The 20,768-nt window shown below is 37.0% G+C and overlaps 2 protein-coding genes across 5 annotated transcripts in view; one reads left to right on the top strand and one right to left on the bottom strand.

The window, feature by feature from the left end:
* The window catches only part of LOC101029170 (polyglutamine-binding protein 1-like), a 143,295-nt gene extending 141,490 nt beyond the window's left edge, over positions 1–1,805 (top strand). For all 3 annotated transcript variants that reach the window (XM_074394204.1, XM_074394203.1, XM_003935604.4), the window contains one exon: positions 936–1,805. In XM_074394204.1, coding sequence (XP_074250305.1) covers positions 954–1,751 — 798 coding nt within the window. In that variant the 5' untranslated portion in view covers positions 936–953 and the 3' untranslated portion in view covers positions 1,752–1,805. The remainder of the gene's footprint in view (positions 1–935) is intronic.
* RFX7 (regulatory factor X7) overlaps positions 1–20,768 on the bottom strand; it is a 160,300-nt gene that overhangs the window by 49,533 nt on the left and 89,999 nt on the right. For both annotated transcript variants that reach the window (XM_074394202.1, XM_003935603.4), the window contains exons 4-5: positions 4,876–4,958; positions 3,220–3,342 (exon numbers count right to left, since the gene is read on the bottom strand). In XM_074394202.1, the coding sequence (XP_074250303.1) occupies positions 3,220–3,342; positions 4,876–4,958 (206 nt within the window). The remainder of the gene's footprint in view (positions 1–3,219; positions 3,343–4,875; positions 4,959–20,768) is intronic.

Genomic DNA, 20,768 nt, shown 5'->3' with positions numbered 1-20,768 from the left:
ACTGGCATTTATTTCCTATTCATGCTACTATAAAAAGTCTCCCTTACCTACTTCTGCCTTTAGCCTATCTAAATCACTTTCTTTTACCTCTGTTGTTCTCTACTGAACTGTAAATTAATTGCTCAAAATTAGAGTTCTCACTACTGCTCCCAAACAATGAGATGTTTTGGGTCTCTTGTGTGTAAAAAATATTTGAACTTTTTTTAGAAAAAAAATCATACGGATTTATGGGAATCTCATAAAAATATTTCAAGGAAAAATTCAAATATTGTAGGAAAACAACCATATCTTGCCCAAGGCAGAATTTAGGAATGTAAGTACTGCTTTCATGGCCCAGGATCACGCTTCCACAAATGCAGCATACTATCTCCAAGGTAGTATGAAGGGTGGTGCAGAGGAAAGTCATTACTTCAAAAATATATGAGTATCTTGAGTTCCCTTATTAGTCCATTATGGAAATGTCATACATTTATTTGCCAAATGTGCCTTTTGGAAAACCAGCAAGACATCTTTGGATAATTAGTCCTTTAACATTTTCTACTTCAAACAACTTTTACAATTTTAGAGCTAAAAGAAACTTTGGGCAATGGTAAAACTCTCTCTAAAAACAAAACCAGAAAAAAACAAAAAAACCCACAAAAATTAGCCAGGCATAGTGGTGTGGGCCTGTAGTACTAGCTACTTGGAGGGCAGAGGTAGGAGGATCGCTTGAGCCTGGGCGTTGGAGGTGGGAGTTAAAGCTGTTAGTGAGCCATGATCGTGCCATTGCTCTCCAGCCTGGGTGACAGAGTTAAACCCTGTCTCAAGACCCAACTGCTGTTTCAATTGAATAGATGGGAGTCAGATGTGTACATGTTGAGGGGAGGCGCTCCTTTACAGGATCCAGATATGAATCCTTATCCGAGCTGCTTATCAGTTTGTCCTTCTGTTCTTAGGTCTGTCTGCTACCAGCTATGCCGCTGCCCGTTGCGCTGCAGACCCGCTTGGCCAAGAGAGGCATCCTCAAACATCTGGAGCCTGAACCAGAGGAAGAGATCATTGCTGAGGACTATGACGATGATCCTGTGGACTACGAGGCCACCAGGTTGGAGGGCCTACCTCCAAGCTGGTATAAAGTGTTCGACCCTTCCTGTGGGCTCCCTTACTACTGGAATGCGGACACAGACCTCGTATCCTGGCTCTCCCCACATGACCCCAACTCTGTGGTCACTAAATCTGCCAAGAAGCTCAGAAACAGTAATGCAGATGCTGAAGAGAAGTTGGACCGGAGCCATGACAAGTCGGACAGGGGCCATGACAAGTCAGACCGTGGCCATGAGAAACCAGACAGGAGCCATGACAAGTCAGACCGGGGCCACAACAAATCTGACAAGGATCGAGAGCGTGGCTACGACAAGGTAGAAAGAGAGAGAGAGCGAGACAGGGAACGGGATCGGGACCGCGGGTATGACAAGGCAGACCGGGAAGAGGGCAAAGAACGGCGCCACCATCGCCGGGAGGAGCTGGCTCCCTACCCCAAGAGCAAGAAGGCAGTAAGCCGAAAGGATGAAGAGTTAGACCCCATGGACCCTAGCTCATACTCAGATGCCCCCCGGGGCACGTGGTCAACGGGACTCCCCAAGCGGAATGAGGCCAAGACCGGTGCTGACACAACAGCAGCCGGGCCCCTCTTCCAGCAGCGGCCGTATCCATCCCCAGGGGCTGTGCTCCGAGCCAATGCGGAGGCCTCCCGAACCAAGCAGCAGGATTGAAGCTTCAGCCTTCCCAGCCCTGGGTTAAAATAAAAGTTTTCCGGTGATGCTGTCCACCAAAAAAAAAAAAAAAAAAAACTGTCTCAAAAAACAAAACAAAACCAAAAAAAAAAAAAAAAAAACCTCATACATCTTCAACTGCTTCATTTTATAGATGAACCAACTGACAAAGAGTGGTTAAAATAATTGTCTACATCATATAAGTTTAATGACAGAATCTATTCTCTTGATCGTCAATCCAGAGTTTCAACATATCACACAAGTTTACCTGATTTCTGTAACCTTTTACTGAATTTAAATTTGCTTCTTTGAAGTTTCAGAGTGTTCAATTTTAACTAACTTGAATTTAATGAAGAATTCCTGCTTACTCTAAGTATATGTATATATGCTTAATAAGGGCAAGGGCTGTGTCTGTCTTATAACTGTTCCTTAGAATTTATCACAGGGTCTGGCATATGGGTATTCAATGGATAGTTGTAGCCTGAATGAAAGAACAAGTTGGATGATATTCGCTCTCAGTTTTAATCTTTATAAAGAGAAAATAAATCTAGAGTTCGTCAGTTTAACTTTGTTCATTTGATCATTTCAGATACATTTATCTAGACTTCTCTCTAGCTCCATTATGTTTCTTTTGGTAAGGTAGTAAGAATTTTCAGTAGATACCAATAATCTCCATAAGTACAATTCCTTTGCATTACCTTACACTGGTGAGCAACAGCACTTATTTGACACTTTTCTCCCCAAATATGTAAGTACAAAACATTAATGCCTGTTGGTTTTACATTTCAATGTGCCCCCAAATTTGATTTTATTTGCTCTGCCAGAAAAAAATTCCTCCTTCCAGATCAATTATAAAAATGTTAAACTAAACTATATTTAGCACCTATTAAACTTTTTCTAACCAGAAGGGCTCATCAGCCTCTATACTTTAATTTCCTGTATTTAAATAAATTGTATGTACAACCACATTTATTTGAGTATCTAATATGTGCAGGTCACTGAACTCTCTGGTCCTTGAATAAATAATATACAATATTCTTTAGTATGGAGAATTAGAAGAGTTTTAGATTCATGAAAAGGGCCTTTAAAAAGTCCAAGTAAAAAATCATGTTTTAGTTTTTTCTTCTGTATTGACTTACTTATTGCCTGCCACTCTCTAACACCAGATACATACTTCCTATCATCCTTAAGAATTCTACAGGAATCCTTTTATTCACCAATCCTACATCACTGTCCTTGTAATCTCTGACCTCCCTCCTGTCCTGAAGAACTCTACAGAAATCCTTTTATTCATTAATCCTGCCCTTTATTACACATACTACTATAGAACCTTAGAGCTAGAATGAATCTTAAGATAGTTCTAAGTGTAATTCCCATATACCAGCTTTATATTCACCAATAATAAAACTATGGCCAAGTATTTCACTTCTTTAACACATCAGCATGCCATGTTACACATATTACTTACTTGTACTCATCATAGACTTCCTGTTTGGGCAGTGAAGTCTCAGGATGTTCCTCTAGGGTATTCCGAATCCAGGAAAAGGCGTGCATTTGTTGTGCCCGACTAGATGACATGGCATTCTGATCACTAATAGAATGAAAACATGTTTTAGCTGACCAGATAGCAATTCACTGATAATTTTTGAGCTAGGCCTAAAAGTTCCACTAAAGAACTGTGTGCAAATATACTATAAATGACCAAACCAAACTTAGGATATCAAGTAGATAATTGTCCACCTGTGGCTGTGAGCTGTCTTCTACAACTAGTTTAAGACTGAAGTTACTGCCCTGCTCCATCCCTCCCCTTGCAGGTGATGGAGCACTGACAAAGTATTTGTTTTGGTCAAAATCACCTTTAAGTGGATATTTGCTCATGCACTTGTCTGTTCATTTGCCTACACTTACCAAATAAATCATCAAACTTTAAAACAAAAATTAATAACTTCTCAGAAATCTTACTAAACCACAATATGCTCCAGAATGGAATTCACATCTGAGAGATCCGCAACAGATGAATTTCCTCCTACAATCCTTCCTATAGCCATGCCCCCTGCCCCAGGCTGACTGATCCATTAAACATTGTAAACCAGGAGTCCCCAAACTTTTTACACAGGGGGCCAGTTCACTGTCCCTCAGACTGTTGGAGGGCCGCCACATACTGTGCTCCTCTCACTGACCACCACCGAAAGAGGTGCCCCTTTCTGAAGTGTGGCGGGGGGGGGGGGGGGGCGGATAAATGGCCTCAGGGGGCCGCATGTGGGCCGTAGTTTGGGGACGCCTGTAAATGTAAACTTTTATTATATGGAAGTATTATTTGTAAATAAATACCATGAAATGACACCAAACGTAGCACAAGAGAAGCTACTCTACTGGTTCTGACATCTATCTCAGCTATCTATAAGAATACTTTATTGAATTTCAAATAAAACACTGAGTAAGTGTCTAGGATATAATATGATTAAAACAGTTATAAAATTTTCATTTCATTTATTTCTACACACAGTTTAAAAAAATAGAGCAGTAAGCACAATTTATATGAATAAAATGAATTCTGAGAAATACTTAAAAGGTTAAGGAAACTTAAAAAAAATAGAATGACTGAATGAACAACTTCTCTCCACATTTTCTAAATTTTTTAATGATGAAACTATGGTAATACCCCAAGCACTTAACACACCTTCCATTTATCATGAATTAATGTTTCATAAGGCAATTTCACTTTATTTTCTGTTTTATATTCTTTGATATGTTTACCTGATGGTACCTAAAAAGACTCATACCTTATTCCTTACAATACCTATCTGTTTATTCTTTGGTTTTCTGTTCAGTTTTCACAATCCCTCACATATGCATAAACATATTCATTCATCTATGAAACAAAACCCAAACTGCATGTCATAGCATCTACCCAGTTGCAAAAATAAAATTAGCAAAAACTGCAAGTAAATACTTAACCAAATATCATCAAAGACTAAAATGATGTGTTGTTTTGCCATCATGTTTTCTAATGATTTTAGGAATACTGTAAAAACTGTAACAACCACAACATACATACCCCTCACATATATCGTAGGGACTTCCTATAAACAACATAATTATATAAAACCAAGAATATATATACCTTTTCTCTCCATTGCTGAGACCAGAAGGCAGCTGAAGGTAGAGGTAGAGTTTCTCTAGGTCTGTAAACTTCTCAACTTCTTGCTGTTTAAAAAGGATTAAAAAGATAATTTTAAAAAAAACACTCATTTTTCCCCAAACAAAATTTACTAACATCTCCCTAAAAGTTAATTACTGTTTAAATTTAAAACAGATGAATCATTTGCCAAATAAAACAAAATCTAGGCATTTTTTCTCATCACTAAAATAATACAATTAGGTTGTTTGAATAAATTTATTGCATGCAAAAATTCAATAAAATGGTACTTCCCTATTCTTATATCACAGGCATAAATAAAATTATAGACCAATACTCAGACAAAAGCTTCTCATTTTTAATCACATTTAAAGAAGGAGAGTTTTACAGTAGTTACAGGACAAATACTGGACTAGGAGTCAAGAGAAACTTTATTAGTCTTTGTCTGACCATTAACTGGCTAGGAGATTTTCAGTTTTATGGCAAATTTTCCATACAACTATAAAATGAGTAATTTCTAGAATCCTTTTCTAATTTTCAAATATTTAGGACATGTGACTGGTGGTGCTGTTACCTGTGAATGGAACTGAGGTTAAAAACACTGAAGTAAAACCAATAACTCCTTCCAGACATTACAGATGTAATTACTTGTTGGTTTGCAACAGTGGCTGCTATATAGAGAATCTACCTATAAGATTTTCTATTGCTATTGTCCTGCAACCATATCATTTTGTCTATAAATGTGCCCTTTAAAATAATTTTTGCCTTCCTCTTTGTAACTTTTTTCTAAACTGAGTTTGCTATAATGGCGTCAAATGTGCCACAAATCCTATTATAATAAAAATATCCATAGTAAAATTCTGGTAGCCTAATTCAAGCAAAACTCCACTGCAATGAAGAATGTGGACAGATCATTGGCATTCCTGGTAGAATTTATTCTTACTTAATAAAGCACAATTTAAACAGAGATTCGGTTTTTGAAAAAACCTAAAATGACATAATCAAGCCTATTCTTAGTCTCATTAGAAGACATCCACAAAAGTTTAATCTTAGAATCCATCCACGTAATGATTTAACCAATCACATGAAAATACCTCCCAAATTTACATTTTTAAAACCCATTGGCCTTATGGGGTCCTCACAAGCCCCGGCCTCAGCTACAGCCTGGGCTCCAGCTCTGGCTCTAGCGCAGGCTCCAGCTCGTTCAGCTGCAACAGCTGCACCAGCACCACCAGCATCACCAGGGCTATGGTCGTGAAGAAGACTGAGACCCGCAACAGGAAGCTGGTGTCCGATGGGAAGCTGGTATCCAAGTCTTCTGACTTCTTGCCTAAGTGAAAAGCTGCAGTGGCCCCTCCCAGCCTGCCCCTCCTGAGGCTGCTCCAGAGCCCTGGAGGGAGGCCCCTGTGCAAGGGAGCACAGGGAACAGGAGACACAACTGAGGCTCAGCCCTAGCCCTCACCCCACCCGCCGTGGAGTTTACTGCCTGGGGACCGCCCCCCTTGCCCATGCCTCCAGCTGCAAAACAATTCAATTGCTTTTTCTTTTGGTCCAAAATAAAACCTCAGCTAGCTCTGAAAAAAAAAAATATCTATATCTATCTATCTATATCTATCTATCTATCTATCTATCTATCTATCTATCTATCTATCTATCTATATCTATATATATCTATATATATCCTATGGCCTACAGGTATTTTCCAATTAGTTTTTGCTCCAATACCTAGTAATACCAGCTATACCCTGAGTGTAGCTCTCCCCTCAAAGAAAACAAACACACATTCCCTTCTTAACTGCTACTTATCATCACCTTCTTTTTTCTAGTTTCCACAGTGTTCAGTTTTGGAGTCTGTTTAACTCTCTTGGTGCATTCCATATTTTATTTATTCCTTTATTTAGCCCTCTAACTCTCTGCCCCATCTTCTTCCAGTCTTTTGATTTTTCACTGCCACCACAGTAGTGTAGGTCTTCAGCTGTCTTTCAACAATAAGAATAATTCTTTGCTTATCTATTACTTTTGTTTTCTGCTGTGTTCCACAAATGGCATAAAATAACTAAGAACCTATACCATATATCACAAATCATACAAAGAGTGAACAATACAACATAGGTGAGTAACACACCACCAGCACAGTTCTTGCCCTTAAGGGACTTTTAATGACACTTAAATTTCTAAAATGTCTAGCTGGTTTTCCTACCTCCGATGTCCCCCTACTTTAATCTGTCTTAAATATGGTTCCTATTTTTTGGTCAAAGAAATTTTTTTCTTTAAAGAGAATCTCACTCTGTTGCCCAGACTGAAGTGCAGTAGCGTAATCATAGCTCACTGCAGCCTCAAACTCCTGGGCTCAGATGATCATCCCACCTCAGCCTCCCAAGTAGTTTGGGCTACAGGTGCATGCCACCACACCCAGCTAACTTTTTAATTTATTTTTTGTAGTGTCAGGGTCTTGTTATTGCCTAGGCTGGTCTTGAATTCCTGCCTGGCCACAAGTGATCCTCCTGCCTCTCAAAGTGGTGAGATAGTAGGCATGAACTATTGTCCAATATTATTAACATCACTCACTTAATCACAACAATAACAATCATAATAAATTCAGAGAAGGTTATAATAATAAAATATCTATTATTATGAGCCATGTCTGAGAAAATGTAATAAAAAGATCACTTTTCATCACTAAGAAACACATCTCCTACTGTTGGAGAAACCTTGGATTCTACGTAACTTTCAAATTTTAAACATACTGGACAAAAGAATACAGAATAAATTCCAGAACACAGAAGAAACATTGAAGAGGTGACTTAGAAGACGTCCAAAAAAAAAGTTTTGAAAAAGAGGTTGGCGCGATGGTTCACGCCTGTAAACCCAGCACTTTGGGAGGCCGAGGCGGGCGTATCGTGAGATCAAGAGATTGAGACCATCCTGGCCAACATGGTAAAATCCCATCTCTACTAGAAACACAAAAATTAGCTGGGCATGGTTGCACATATCTGTAGTCCCAGCTACTTAAGAGGCTGAGGCAGGAGAATAGTTTGAACCCGGGAGGCGGAGGTTGTAGTGAGCTGAGATTGCGCCACTGGACTCCAGCCTGGGTGACAGAGTGAGACTCTGTGTCAATTAAAAAAAAAAGTTTTCAAAAAGATCAAACTCAGTGTCCTAATTTTTTTGAAAACTTGTAACTGTTCAATTACTGTTTTGATTGCCATATGTGGTACAACACACAGAAGAAAAAATCTGGAAAGTAGCATGAAGCTGATAATAACAAAATTATGTAAAGCAAACCAGAAAAAATTACCCAGGTATATTGTGATGGCATTTCAGTCCAGCAAGGCTTGGGTTCACCATCAAGATTTCCGGTTTTGGATACACTGTGTCATTCACTGCTAATTATTGGCTTCTAAAACAATGCTCACTGGTTTAGGAGAAGACCCTAACCTTGCTTGATTATCAGGCAAGAGTATCATGTGGCAAGTATTTTAAACATCAGATTATTTGATTTGCTTTGTGAAGATTTAAATGATAAGAACTGAAAGTTTTCTGTTCTATGTTGAAATTCATTGGTTGTCAAAAAGAAATAACTTTGGCTGAATTTATAAAATAAATGATAATAGTATTCTATTTTTGGAGCACCAGAGAAAAGACCAACTGTAAAAACTTTAAAAATTATAATTTCTCATTCAGCCATAAAAGACATGGAATATTGATTGATACATGCTACAAAATGGATGAACCTTGAAAACATTGTGCCAAGGGAAAGAAGCCAGACACATATCATGTGATTTCATTTATATTAAATATCCCCAACAGGCAAATCCCTATGGACAGAAAGCAGCTTAGTGTTTCCCAGAGGCAGATGACTGCTTAAAGTGTGCTCAGTTTTCCTTTTGGGGTGAAGAGGTTTTGAAACTAGATTGAGGTGGTAGTTGTACAATACAGTGAATGTACTAAGCATCACTAATGGTAACTTTTATGTGTATTTTACTACAATAAAAACTCTAATTTTTAACAGAGCTTCACACATTTGGCAAACATATCTGATGATTTGAAGTGAAATTTAAATGACAAGCAATATCCGTAGACTTAAAAGTCTTTACTTTCTTGAGTTGGAGAAGTTCTCAAAGAAAAGTTTGGTTTCAAATTTAGGGGAAATTGTATGAGGTAGCTTATAATTTCATTTTATTGCAGTTGAATATCTTGCCTGAAAACATAAAGACCTCTTTCTCACTTCCATTTTTGCAAAAAGATATTAAAAAGGAATCTTTGAACTCGTTTGATTTATATGTCTAACACATTCCAGTAAACTATTTTGGAGAATTTTTGGTAAAATATCCTTGGTTATTCCCAGCAAGTGAGCCCACCTTGCATATCATCATCCCATTTTCATAATCAGAAATTTATTAAGATGGTTTTTCTGAACCTTTGGCTATGGAAGCACAACAATGCTACAAACTTAGTGATGATTGAGATGGTATTTTGACCTTTCACATTCTGGACAGAAAAGCTTGTAGCAAACAATCAGATTCAACATTCATTTTTATATCACGTGATCGAGGGGAAAATAAAGGCATACTGTAAGATCAAGTTGCTTTTGAAGGTTCAAGGTGGAGTTTGGTATTTGAATCATGCCACTCAATCCCTTCCCTTCTAAAACTTTGGCTGCTAAAAAATACTGACCTAAGAACTACTAACATGAAGCCATCTAATCCTTCTGAGGTACAAGTGAAGTGGTAATGAGAACATGGGACAGAGTATTCCATTTGCTTACCTATATTTCTCAGCCTACTTTGCAGTTAGCTTGTAGTCATGTAATTATTATGAATCTTATCACAGTGACATAATTCACTACTCAGCTGACATATTTGAGAATCCATGTGTCATCCCATCCCACTTCCCCTTCTGTGGCACTTGGAAGCCATGTGTTATACCAGTGAGGCTATAACAAGTTGGCCTTTCTGTCAGTGTTGGTTCTGAGGGACTATTTGGAGCAGTGGTCTCCAGTGATTTCTGCTGTATATAATGCAAAGGAAAACACATTTTTGTGGTTAGGCCACTGGTATTTCAGGCTTAGTTACAACACCACAGACTAGCCCATCATGATTAATATAAAAAATTATACTCTTTCCTCTAGCACTTTTGAGAAAACTGAAGAATCCTTTTTATATATGCAGATAAAAATATGGAAACAAGAAAAAGTCTCCTCCCCATAATCAAAAAGGCTTTCATTCATTCATTTTTTAGAAGAGTATTTAACTTATTTTGATTTACTATTTCAAATAGTGCTGCAATAAAAATCCTTTATTTGTGACTCTTGTGGCCTTGTGTGAGCATTTTTGTCTAAGGTATGTAACCTGAAAGTACAAATATCTGGTAACAAAAAATGTACATAGTCAACCTTATTTGATATTTTCAAATTGCTCTCCAAAACTTATACCAACTTATGTTCCTAATATCAATACTACAATTTCTCCATATTCTTGTTAAAACTTAAGTTTTAAATTTTAGTTACTCTTATGGACATGAAAAAGTATATCATTGTTTTATACTTCTCTGATTGATGATGAGACCAAATCTTTTCATATTATTTATCATTTAACAGAGTAGCTCTAAAATTTTAACATGCACAAGAATCATTTAGTGAGTGGGTTAAAACAGAGACTGCATGGCCCCACTTCCAGTGTTTCTGATTGAGTGGGTCTGAAGTGGGGACCGGAGAATCTGGACTTCTAACAAGCTCCCAGGTGATGCAGTCAGAGGATTACACTTGGAGAACCACACTGTTCAAGGAACTGCCCATTCATTTCTTTTTCTCATCTAAATATGGGGATATTTATCAGGCAGTCTGGATGCTAATCTTCTAGTGGTTGTAAGTGCTGCTAATATCTTCTCCTAGTTCTGGCCTGTCTATTCATTTTGTTTTTGAAGTCTTGTGATGTCAAAGTTTGTCATTTCCAGGCAGTCAAATATATCAGTCATTACATTCATAATCTGAGCTTTTGGTCTTTAGTTTTTAAAATTTTCCCCTCTTCCATTGTCATAAAGATAGTATCCTATATTTTCTTCTTAAACTTTAAAAATTTTGTTTTTCACACTTGGGCCTTTACGTGCTCTGGAATTTATTTTTCTGTAAGACATAAAGTAGGGACCTAACTAAAAATTGTCCCAGTATCACTTATTGAGTATTTCACACTTTACTGATTTTTTGTACTACATCTATCATGGGATTCTTTATTACAGGTTAAAAAGAATGCCATTTTTATGTTTAGCATATGAAAATATCTTTCTCTGAGTTGGTATTTAATTTAGGGAAAAAACCTAACAATTTATCCTTAAGATGGTCATATAGCAAAATGTATGATTCACTGACTCTTCTAGAACTTATGTCATAGAGACTTTTCATATAAGAATATCACCTAGTAACTGATGAACAGAGTAATAAAAGTAACTTTGATGAAGCTTTTATAAATCTGAGGTTAATAGGCAAGTCTCCTACTGACAAATTAATAATAAAGAATAAGCCATATTACATAAGACCTATAATAAGGATATGACATATATTTTTATACATATGTATATATAAAATAGATAAATGAAGCAGCTGTCACTTGAACCTGATGTCTATCTCAAGCTGTAAGATATAGCGGAGTAAGGTATAAGATACAGAATTAGAAGACCTGGATCTGAATTCCAGATTTGCCACTCATTAGCTTTGTAATATTAGACAAGCTGTTTAAGCTGAATATCAATTTCAAAATATAAAGCACAGTGACAAAATGCTCATAAATTTTTGTGATATAAAACTTATGATAGGTATTATTATGTAAATGTTATTTAAAAATATAAAATTCCTTAAAATCAGATCTCTGGCAGAAGAGTTTATAATTCAAATTCTATCAACTAGTATAGAATCTTTTATGTGAAAAAGTAAGGCATTTAAAAACATTTAAGAAAAAAAAATTTTTTAAAGCAACAGGGCCTCACTCTGTTACCCAGGCTGGAGTGCAGTGGTGCAATCACAGACCACTGCAGCCTCGAACTCCTGAGTTCAAATGATTCTCCTGCCTCAGCCTCCCAAAGTGCTAGGATTACATGCATGAGCCACCATACCCGGCCCCTTAAATTTTAATCATTAAATATTAATTTTAAATATTTATGGAATTCAACGTGATGTCTTGCCATATATTTACAATGTGGAATAATTAAATCAGGCTAATTAATAAATCCATCACCTCACATATTTTTTATGTAGCAAAAACATTTAAAATCCACTCTTAGAACCTGGACAACATGGCAAAACCCTGTCTTTACAAAAAATACAAAAATTCGCTGATGTGGTGGTGCATACCTAGTCTTAGCTACTTGGAAAGCTGAAATAGAACTGCTCAAGCTCAGAGAGGTTGAGTCTGCAGTGAGCCGGGATTGTGCCACTACAGCCTGGGCAGCAGAGCGAGATCCTGTCTCAACAAAACAAAATGACCCCCCAACCCAAAAAAATAACTCTTTTCACAATTCTGAAATATGCGATGCATTATTATTATATTAGTCACCATTCTGTGCAATAGATCGCTAAATCTTATTACTATTGTCTTATTGAAACTTTGTACCCTTTGATAAACATCTCTCCTTCCCATATCCCTCCCCGCCACCTCTCAGTCTCTGGTAACCATCATTTTACTCTCTATGTATATGAGTTCAACCTTTCTAGATTCCATATGTAAGTGAGATCATGTAGTATTTGTCTTTCTGTGCCTGGCTCATTTCACTTAGTATAATGCCTTTCAGGTTAGTCCATGTTATTGTAAATAACAGAAGCTCCCCTCTTTTAAGGCTGAATACTACTTCATTGTGTATGTAAATCACATTTTCTTTATCCATTCATCTGATGATGGACACCTAGGTTGCTTCCCTATCTTAGGTATTGTGAATAAGGCTTCAATGAACTTGGGAGTAGGTAAGGCATCTTTAAGAATTTCAGGACATATTTAGCCTGGTAATCTCCACTAACTTGGTTAGAATACCACAAGAGCAAGGATCCTAGATTTTTTATGTGACAATCAGACTCGGTCACACGTCATTGAAGATCACGTTACAGAAGTACTGGCTTTCCTTAGGGTGAGTGCAGAAAAGGATAGATACTATTTTTTTCCTGAGCTATCAACATACAATTGGAGTTAGAAAATATTTCTGACAAGAGCTGTGCTACTAGGGAGAAAGAAATAATCAATCTAAGCAGAATAGATCAGAAATAAGTTATCCCAGCTTCAGTCGGGAACAAAATGTGTAACTTTTCATTTCTCTTCTGTCTTAAAAAAATATCTGAAATAATATTCTATATTGCAAACACTAATTTTTTTGGTGTTCCTGTTTGCTCAGGACATCTGTTTCTGAACTGTCAATATACAGCAGATGGACTGCAGAGAACCAGACAGAGTTTTCAATGTCTTATTACCAGAACTTAAAGACCTTTAAGCAGCTGGTAAGGAACTATGTTTTCATTATTTATTGGCATACTATGCAGTTTAAAAGTAGTCTAAATGGAGAGATCTGCTCCTGTTGTGAAAAAGTAAAGCATTAGGTTTAAGCCACAACTTCACAAATGCCAATGAAAAGTGATTTCCCTCATTTGACATCTGTAGTGATTTATTTCCTATAACGACAATCTTCCTTCTTGTGTTACTCTGTTTTATTTTTTTAAGCAAGGTTAAAAAACTGGGGAAGGGCTGATGCTTATAAAGAGCATAACAATTAGTACTTCACTGAGGAACTTTCATGCAGATCCTTGATGGTGAAATTATATCTGAGGATCATTACTTCCAGAAGCTGCAGAAATGCTTGTTGAGACTTATAATCACCTTCCAAAGTACTTGCCAGGTTGACAATAACTGAGTTCTGGTGGAAGATGACCAACCTGGGTATCATGTCCATAATTAGTCCACGAAAGTTTTCAAACTGGTGTCAGTAGTTTTTGGGTTTTTTTGTTTTTTAGTTTTTTTTTTTAAGTTTTAATTCAACTTTGTATTTGGAATAGCCAGCTTAAAATCCAGAAACCTAAATAACCAAGTTTAACTGTTTCTTCAGTTGAGTTACCACATATGGAGGGGGCATAAGTACACTAATAATTATGATTAAATTTGTTTGCCCTTGATTTTTTGAAGCTACAAAAACAAAACTAAAAAAAAAAAAAAAAAATTCTAATTTTCCCCACCTCAGGTGACACTGATTCAGGAGCAGTTTCTAAAAGGACTCTTCTTCACCAGCATGACTGACAGAAGGATCAAAAGGGAGAAAGTATAAAGCTTATTCTGTAGCCTCTTTAAATTTACGGAAACAATCAACATACCTGACATTATATTCTCTGAGGCCCCAGCAGTTGTTCCACAGGATTGAGTAAGGAAGATAGAGAAAAAGGTCAGGTATGAGGACTCTATTTTCCATGCTTGTTGCTTAGAATTCTTAATTTTCAGTGTCCTAACTTGTTATGAGGACCACCGGGCATAGTAGGGATAAGTGATTTTCTTTTGAGGGCTACCTACTGTAAACAATGTAAGAGGTAATGTTTTTCTCTTCTCAATTCCAGAAAATATAAATCAAATGGAGTAATTTTTATTGTAGTTGTATTATTGTGAGGATTTGTCCTTTTATTTGTACACCTACTGAATTAGGTGTATAAATAAAAATGGCTTAATTTTCTGTTCAAAATATTCTGCTCAAAGATAAGGAATATGATCTGAGTCCATTTGAAAGGTATCGGTACTTAGAGAACAGCTAAGGAAAAGTGAAGCAATGTTGACAAGCAAACCTGAGCAAAACCCAAAACTTGTTTCTCACAATGTTTTCTTCCTAATCCTGTAAGATGACCTAGAGAATTTACAGCCATGTAAAAACAAGCTAAAAAAATTTTAAAAATTCCCTTTCAACTTCCTTCAGCTATAATCAAGCCTGGAGAAATTCCAACATTAAGAAGCCCCGTGGGGCTGCAATGTTAGCACTGACAAATTCCTACTCCAACTTAGATATTCCTAAATAGATTCTGTGCTTAATACTGGGAAGTTTCCGCACATAAAATTAGAAATAGATTATATTATAAAAGAAAAAACTTAAAGATATTTCCAGGGACATTCACTGTATCTAAACTGGTAATTTTTATGAATGTGCTCTAAAATGTATTTTGGTTTTCTTAGCTATTTATATTTGCCTGTTTAATACTTCTTAAAAATTGAGTTCATAAATTGATGATAATGAAAAGATAAACCCAGGAAAGGAACACAACAAGGAATTTTTTAGAACTTAATAGTAAAAAAGGAAGCTGAATCTCTGCAACTGAGATAATGAATAACATGGTAGAAAGTACCATAATATCATAGCGTCTTTGGCTACATAAGTGCCAAAGTAACTAAGAACCAAATGAAATGCATACTGCTAAAACACTCATATAGAGGAACTAGGGTTCAAATAGCCAGAGGGCACCAAAGCCGAAAGATTTGAGTCCCCTTGAAATAGAATTCAAATGAGAGCCATCTTAAGAACACTTCTTTCCACTGTTAAATTCTATAAAAACTGACCATCATGGGATCATCATGTAATATTCCTCTAAATTCACTCTGAATCACTCAGGAGAAGGCCAGGTTATTATCAATGTTTCTGTGTGCTATTTGAAAATATCCCAGGGTTCTATTAGCAGGTGAGGATGGGTGGAGGTATCAGCAAGAAGGATAAGGTTTAGATCTTTCTAGTAACTGTGCTTTTAACTTTTTGCAGCATGGAAAGAAATGATGGTACTTGACAGCTCAGCTACCATGATGCTTCCAGAAAACTGGATGTCTACTGGATTCTTCAAGATTACAAAGCTACAGCCTTAACAATGATGCAGGCCATGGAGAGGAAAAGTCAATTCTTTAGTCCCTGTTTTCTCTGTTTCTAGTAACCTCTCCTCCTTTTCTCCCCAAGAGTTTGCTTTTCTGCAAGTGTGAAATGACTTAAAATGCAAAGATAGAAAAATCAGAATACTATAAGAATTCATTTGTTTCCTATCAGAGCACATAATTTTTAAACTTTCTAAGTCTGTTTAGTTTGTTTAAATCCGAAGCCAGTTTTCTTCATGTACTTACTGCTAAAATGATTATGTGGAAGTCTGTGTATTATGTGTATTATGTGATCCTTTGAATATAAAAATATTAATGAAAATTGTGTTTCTTTCAGGTAATGATGAGAGATTGCCATCATATTTTTTCCTATTCCTATTTAAGACAATGTAATAAATTTGAAAGCCAGCTGACAATGGTTAGAGCATTGTTTATAATTGTGAAATACAAAAGTTATCAGAACTCATTTTTTGGGGCTCAGTGGCAATTTAGTCCAGTTGAGTCAGTAACAGGAGTAAAAACCAAAAACATTAATAACTATGTTTTCCTCACATACTAAAGGAAGATAAAATAACTCAAGTGCTTAATGCAAAAAAAGGAGAGAGTAAAAGGTTCAAAATCCTTTAAATAGCATGGCCTTAGACAGATTATTTCTTTTTGTGATACTCAAAAACAAAACCAAACTAGCTATTTAAATCTGGCTCCACTGCCAAGTTTTCCCACTCAAGTAAATTCTACACAGATATACTCTAAATTTTGAAAACTGCCTACTTGTTCTCCACTAAGTGAGAACAAGTTCACTAAGTGAATGAAAAGAAAAAATAAGATTCTGAGATAAATCTTACTAACAGTAACTCCAGTGCCCTATCATGAAATAAATCCGATCTTCTACCCATGAGCCTTTTTCAAGCCATAACATATGTTAATTTTTGTTACTTATTTATTTGATATATTTTAATTACTGCAAACAAAATTTTTACTTTCAATCAAGTCTGGGTCAGTGAGTTGACCTTGGTCACCATTTAGCACTCATTAGAGCAAGGATTTGAGATGAAAAAGGATGCTTTCTCCTGTAAAGGGAAGAAGATAATTTTTTGGAATTGCATCCTCTACATCCATAACCCCTCACAGATGCAGCACGTATCTCTAGAGGGCAAGAAAGGAGGTGTGCCTCTTGTTAGGAATTACTACTGTAGTGAGCTACTCCAATTTCTTGCTGGGAGTATGTCATCTCTCTTAGAAGGCAGCATTCTAGTATTAGGTCTGTTTCTCAGGAAGCAGATATCCTATATCCTAAAGTTCAGATAGTTTTCAGTTTCCATATAATTATTTTAGCAGTAAGTATATGAAGAAAGCTGGCTTCTGATTTAAAAAAAAAACTAAACCATGGAACAGACTTGGAAAGTTTAAAAATTAAATGAGATTATTCACATATATTCATCTAGCATCAACTGCCTATTATGCTCTAGGCACTATTGTATATTTTAGTAACAGGAAGACAGACAATAAAATCTAAAAGTAAAACATATGTTACATGATGATGATAGATGCTAGGAAGAAAAAGTGTTGGAGGGGTATGTTAAACCACAATTTAAAATAGAGTCATCAAGGATGGTCTCACAGGAAAGTGAGAAGGCAACATGTTTTACACAGTGGCACAGGAAAGTGAGAAGGCAACATGTTTTACACAGTGGCTGATCTACAGCAGAGACTCAAGAGTTATCATTATTCTTTGTTACATACTATTTTTGCTTTCTATTGACTGGCTGTTGTAATGGCCAGCTAAGGCAGGAACTGACAGTAAAGACTCTATATTACTAAGAAACAAAAACAGAGGCTTTCTTCCCGTTATCTACCCTCATCTCTACTATTATGGGTCCTCAACCCTGTAAAGAATGGCTCTTACAATAACCTTGCCCCCAAATCATCTAACACAAAAGCCACAAACTCAAAGGCCAGGCAGGTAATGCACATGAGTACAGAGGGGATAAAAGCATAGCGGGGACTGAGAGGATTAAAGAGTGCATGTCATGTTTAAAAGGAATAACCACTACTTTAGGTTCAGCTGCTGTCATGTTTTTTTCGAGAAAACAGAAAACAAACACTTATGTTTTTCTGTGAACTTTCCTAATTCTAAAATATGGCAACCAATTCAAAATTTTTAAAACATCAATGTGGCCCAATGAAAACACTTTTGAGGAACAGTTCCAGCTTGTTGGTCTCAAGTTTAGCCCTTCTGGCCCATCTACAGGGTCAGGAGCTGATTCCTTACAGGGCCATAAGCACCAGATGCTCGATTTCTGGACTACGCCTGTTTGTTTTTACCATCCAGTCTATACCTGAGCAATCATATGTTTTAAAATCCAGGATCTGTGAAACATACAGTACTTAATATGGAGCAGAGAGTAGGAAAGTTACACTCAGGAAATATTCTCTATTGCACTGTCCCAGATGGGATCCTGGTGAGAACTCAGGTACCACTGAAATTCCACACAGATAACCATGATACATAAACAGACTTCCTACCAACAGACTGCTTGCACTGCCTTCCTTTGCCTGATTTTAACTATGCTGAAATTACATGGGGTAGTTAGTACCTCTGCCATGATTTTTTTTTTCTTTTTTAGGTTTTAGATTTTTGTAATGGACAACTCATATGTGGCCAGAAAGTTCGTTCTTAAGCTTTATCTGATAATAGGCTTTGCTGCTCACTAAAGCAGGACAGTTTTTAGAGAACACAGCTTAGGCTGTTAATTTTGATCATTTGCCTCAGGAGTACAAACACTATGCCAGTAGAGTTGGAAGGTAGAGAGGAGAAGTCTTTTAAAGCGATGGTCCCCAAACTTTATGGCACCAGGGACCAGTTTCATGGAAAACAGTTTTTCCATGGGTGGGGTAGGGTTTACAGGGGATGGTTTTGGGATGAAACTGTTCCATCTTAGACCATTAGGCATTAATTAGATTCTTATAATGCACACGTAATCCTAGATCTCTCACATGCTCAGTTCATAATAGGGTTTGTGCTCCTATGAGATTCTAATGCCACTGGGGATCTGACAGGAGGCGGAGCTCAGGCAGTAATGCTTGCTGGCCCACTGCTCACTTACTGCTGTGTGGCCCGGTTCCTAACAGGCCATGAACTAGTACCAAGGGGACCCCTGTTTTAAAGGATTACATAATCAGTGTTTAAAACTTGTACATACAACAACTACTAGTTTTTTGCTGTACTCCCTTGGAAGAGGACACCACTGCTTTCTTCCATGGAAGAAGAAGTCTTACTTCTCCTGTGGAAGAAACCTGACTCACTGCACAATTAACTGAATAATGGCATCTGTTACCTAGTTTCAGGAAGTGACAATAACCTTAACCCTCCAGAAGCAACAGGTATTCTGGTAACCCCACATCATTTTCAATTTTTCTCTCCTAATGATAGTCCTAAAAAAATCCTCCTTTGGTCAATTCTCATGAATAAACCCTACCCTAGTAGAGCTGACTTAATTCAGAAAGCAATATACTTACCAGTGACAAGGAACTCATTAGATATGTTCCTCTTTTTACCAGGTGAGTTTAGCTGGCCTTCCAGATGCTGAGAATAGCATGCTCTGTAAAGCAGATGCTTTATTAGGCTATGCTAAGTCACCAAAAAGATAGGCTAACTGCATTTTTTAAACCTAGAAATAGCTACCAAGACATAAAAATGCTTTCTTATAACACTGGCCAGCTAGAGAGATCTAGAAGATAACTAGAAAATAAGATGATATACTACTCCTGGAAGGTATAAAATACAGACTTAAATTAACTTAAAATACTCAGCCTCCTTTATTCCTCATTTTAAGCCTTTGATCTCTCCAGCCAGTTGATGGTGAAAAAGTAAACAAAGATTGTCTACTTTTTTTTTTGAGACATGGTGTCACTCTGTCTCCCAGGCTGGAGTGCAGTGTTCCATTCACTGCTCACTGCAGCCTTTGACCTCCTAGGTTCAAGAGATACTCCCACTTCAGCCTCCTACGTAGCTAAGACTACATGTGTATGCCATCATGCCGAGCTGATTTTTTAATTTTTTGTAGAGACGGGATCTCCCTATATTGCTCAGGCTAGTCTCAAATTCCTGGGCTCAAGAGATCCTCCTGCCTTGGAAAGTGCTGGAATTATAGATGTGAGCCACAACACCCAGCCTAGGTTGTCTACTCTTACTTCTAAAATCTTACTAGGATTGTGCTGGGATTATAGGTGTGAGCCACAGCATGCAGCCTGGGTTGTCTACTCTTACCTCTAAAATCTTATGTGGATTGCTGTGGAATTACTGAATCCATGAGATAGAAATATTTTTCTCTTGTTTTCAGCCGAATTCCTGGCAAGTTACATGTTATTTAATTCTACATTAACCTTGCTAAAGGGAACCAAAATATAGAGCCCTCTTAACCTTTATTTGTTCTAATAACTCCAAAGCAAAACTAGTCAATTTAGGGGACCCAAACATTGGAACTGGTTGGGAGATTGCTTCCTGTTATTTCTGGATGATAACATGTAAAAAGCAATTTCTCTTTCTACCCTAGAAACTTGCCCTATAGACTTTATTAGTGTATAAATAGTGTGTTTCATAATACTAGTTTCATAAGAAGTTGTATGAGGAAAAGGGGGAAGAGAAATTCAGAGGGGAAAAAATTTTGGAACATACTGAACATGATACACCATTTAAGACATTTTTAAATTGAGTTCATGAATGTACTTGACTATGGAACATTTTTGTTGTTGTTGTTTAAAAAGATGGGTCTTGCTGTGTCACCCAGACTGTGCTGTAGTTCCTGCAGTCTAGAACTCCTGAACTCACGCAATCCTCCAGCCTGAGTAGCTGGGACTACAGCTACCATTCCTGGCCATAAAATCTTTGGCACAACATACTCCTATTTCATGGAATTACTATTCCAAGGAGTATATTTTGGGAATTCCAAGAAGAGTATTTCCCACCCTCCTTTGATTGACTCTCAGCAGACTAGGCCTTTTGTACACCAAATG

The sequence above is a fragment of the Saimiri boliviensis genome, chromosome 2 (genome assembly GCF_048565385.1).
Source record: "Saimiri boliviensis isolate mSaiBol1 chromosome 2, mSaiBol1.pri, whole genome shotgun sequence".
Taxonomy (NCBI): Eukaryota; Metazoa; Chordata; class Mammalia; order Primates; family Cebidae; genus Saimiri; species Saimiri boliviensis.
Note: the sequence above shows the minus strand (reverse complement) of the source record. Positions and strands in the feature narration are given on the sequence as shown.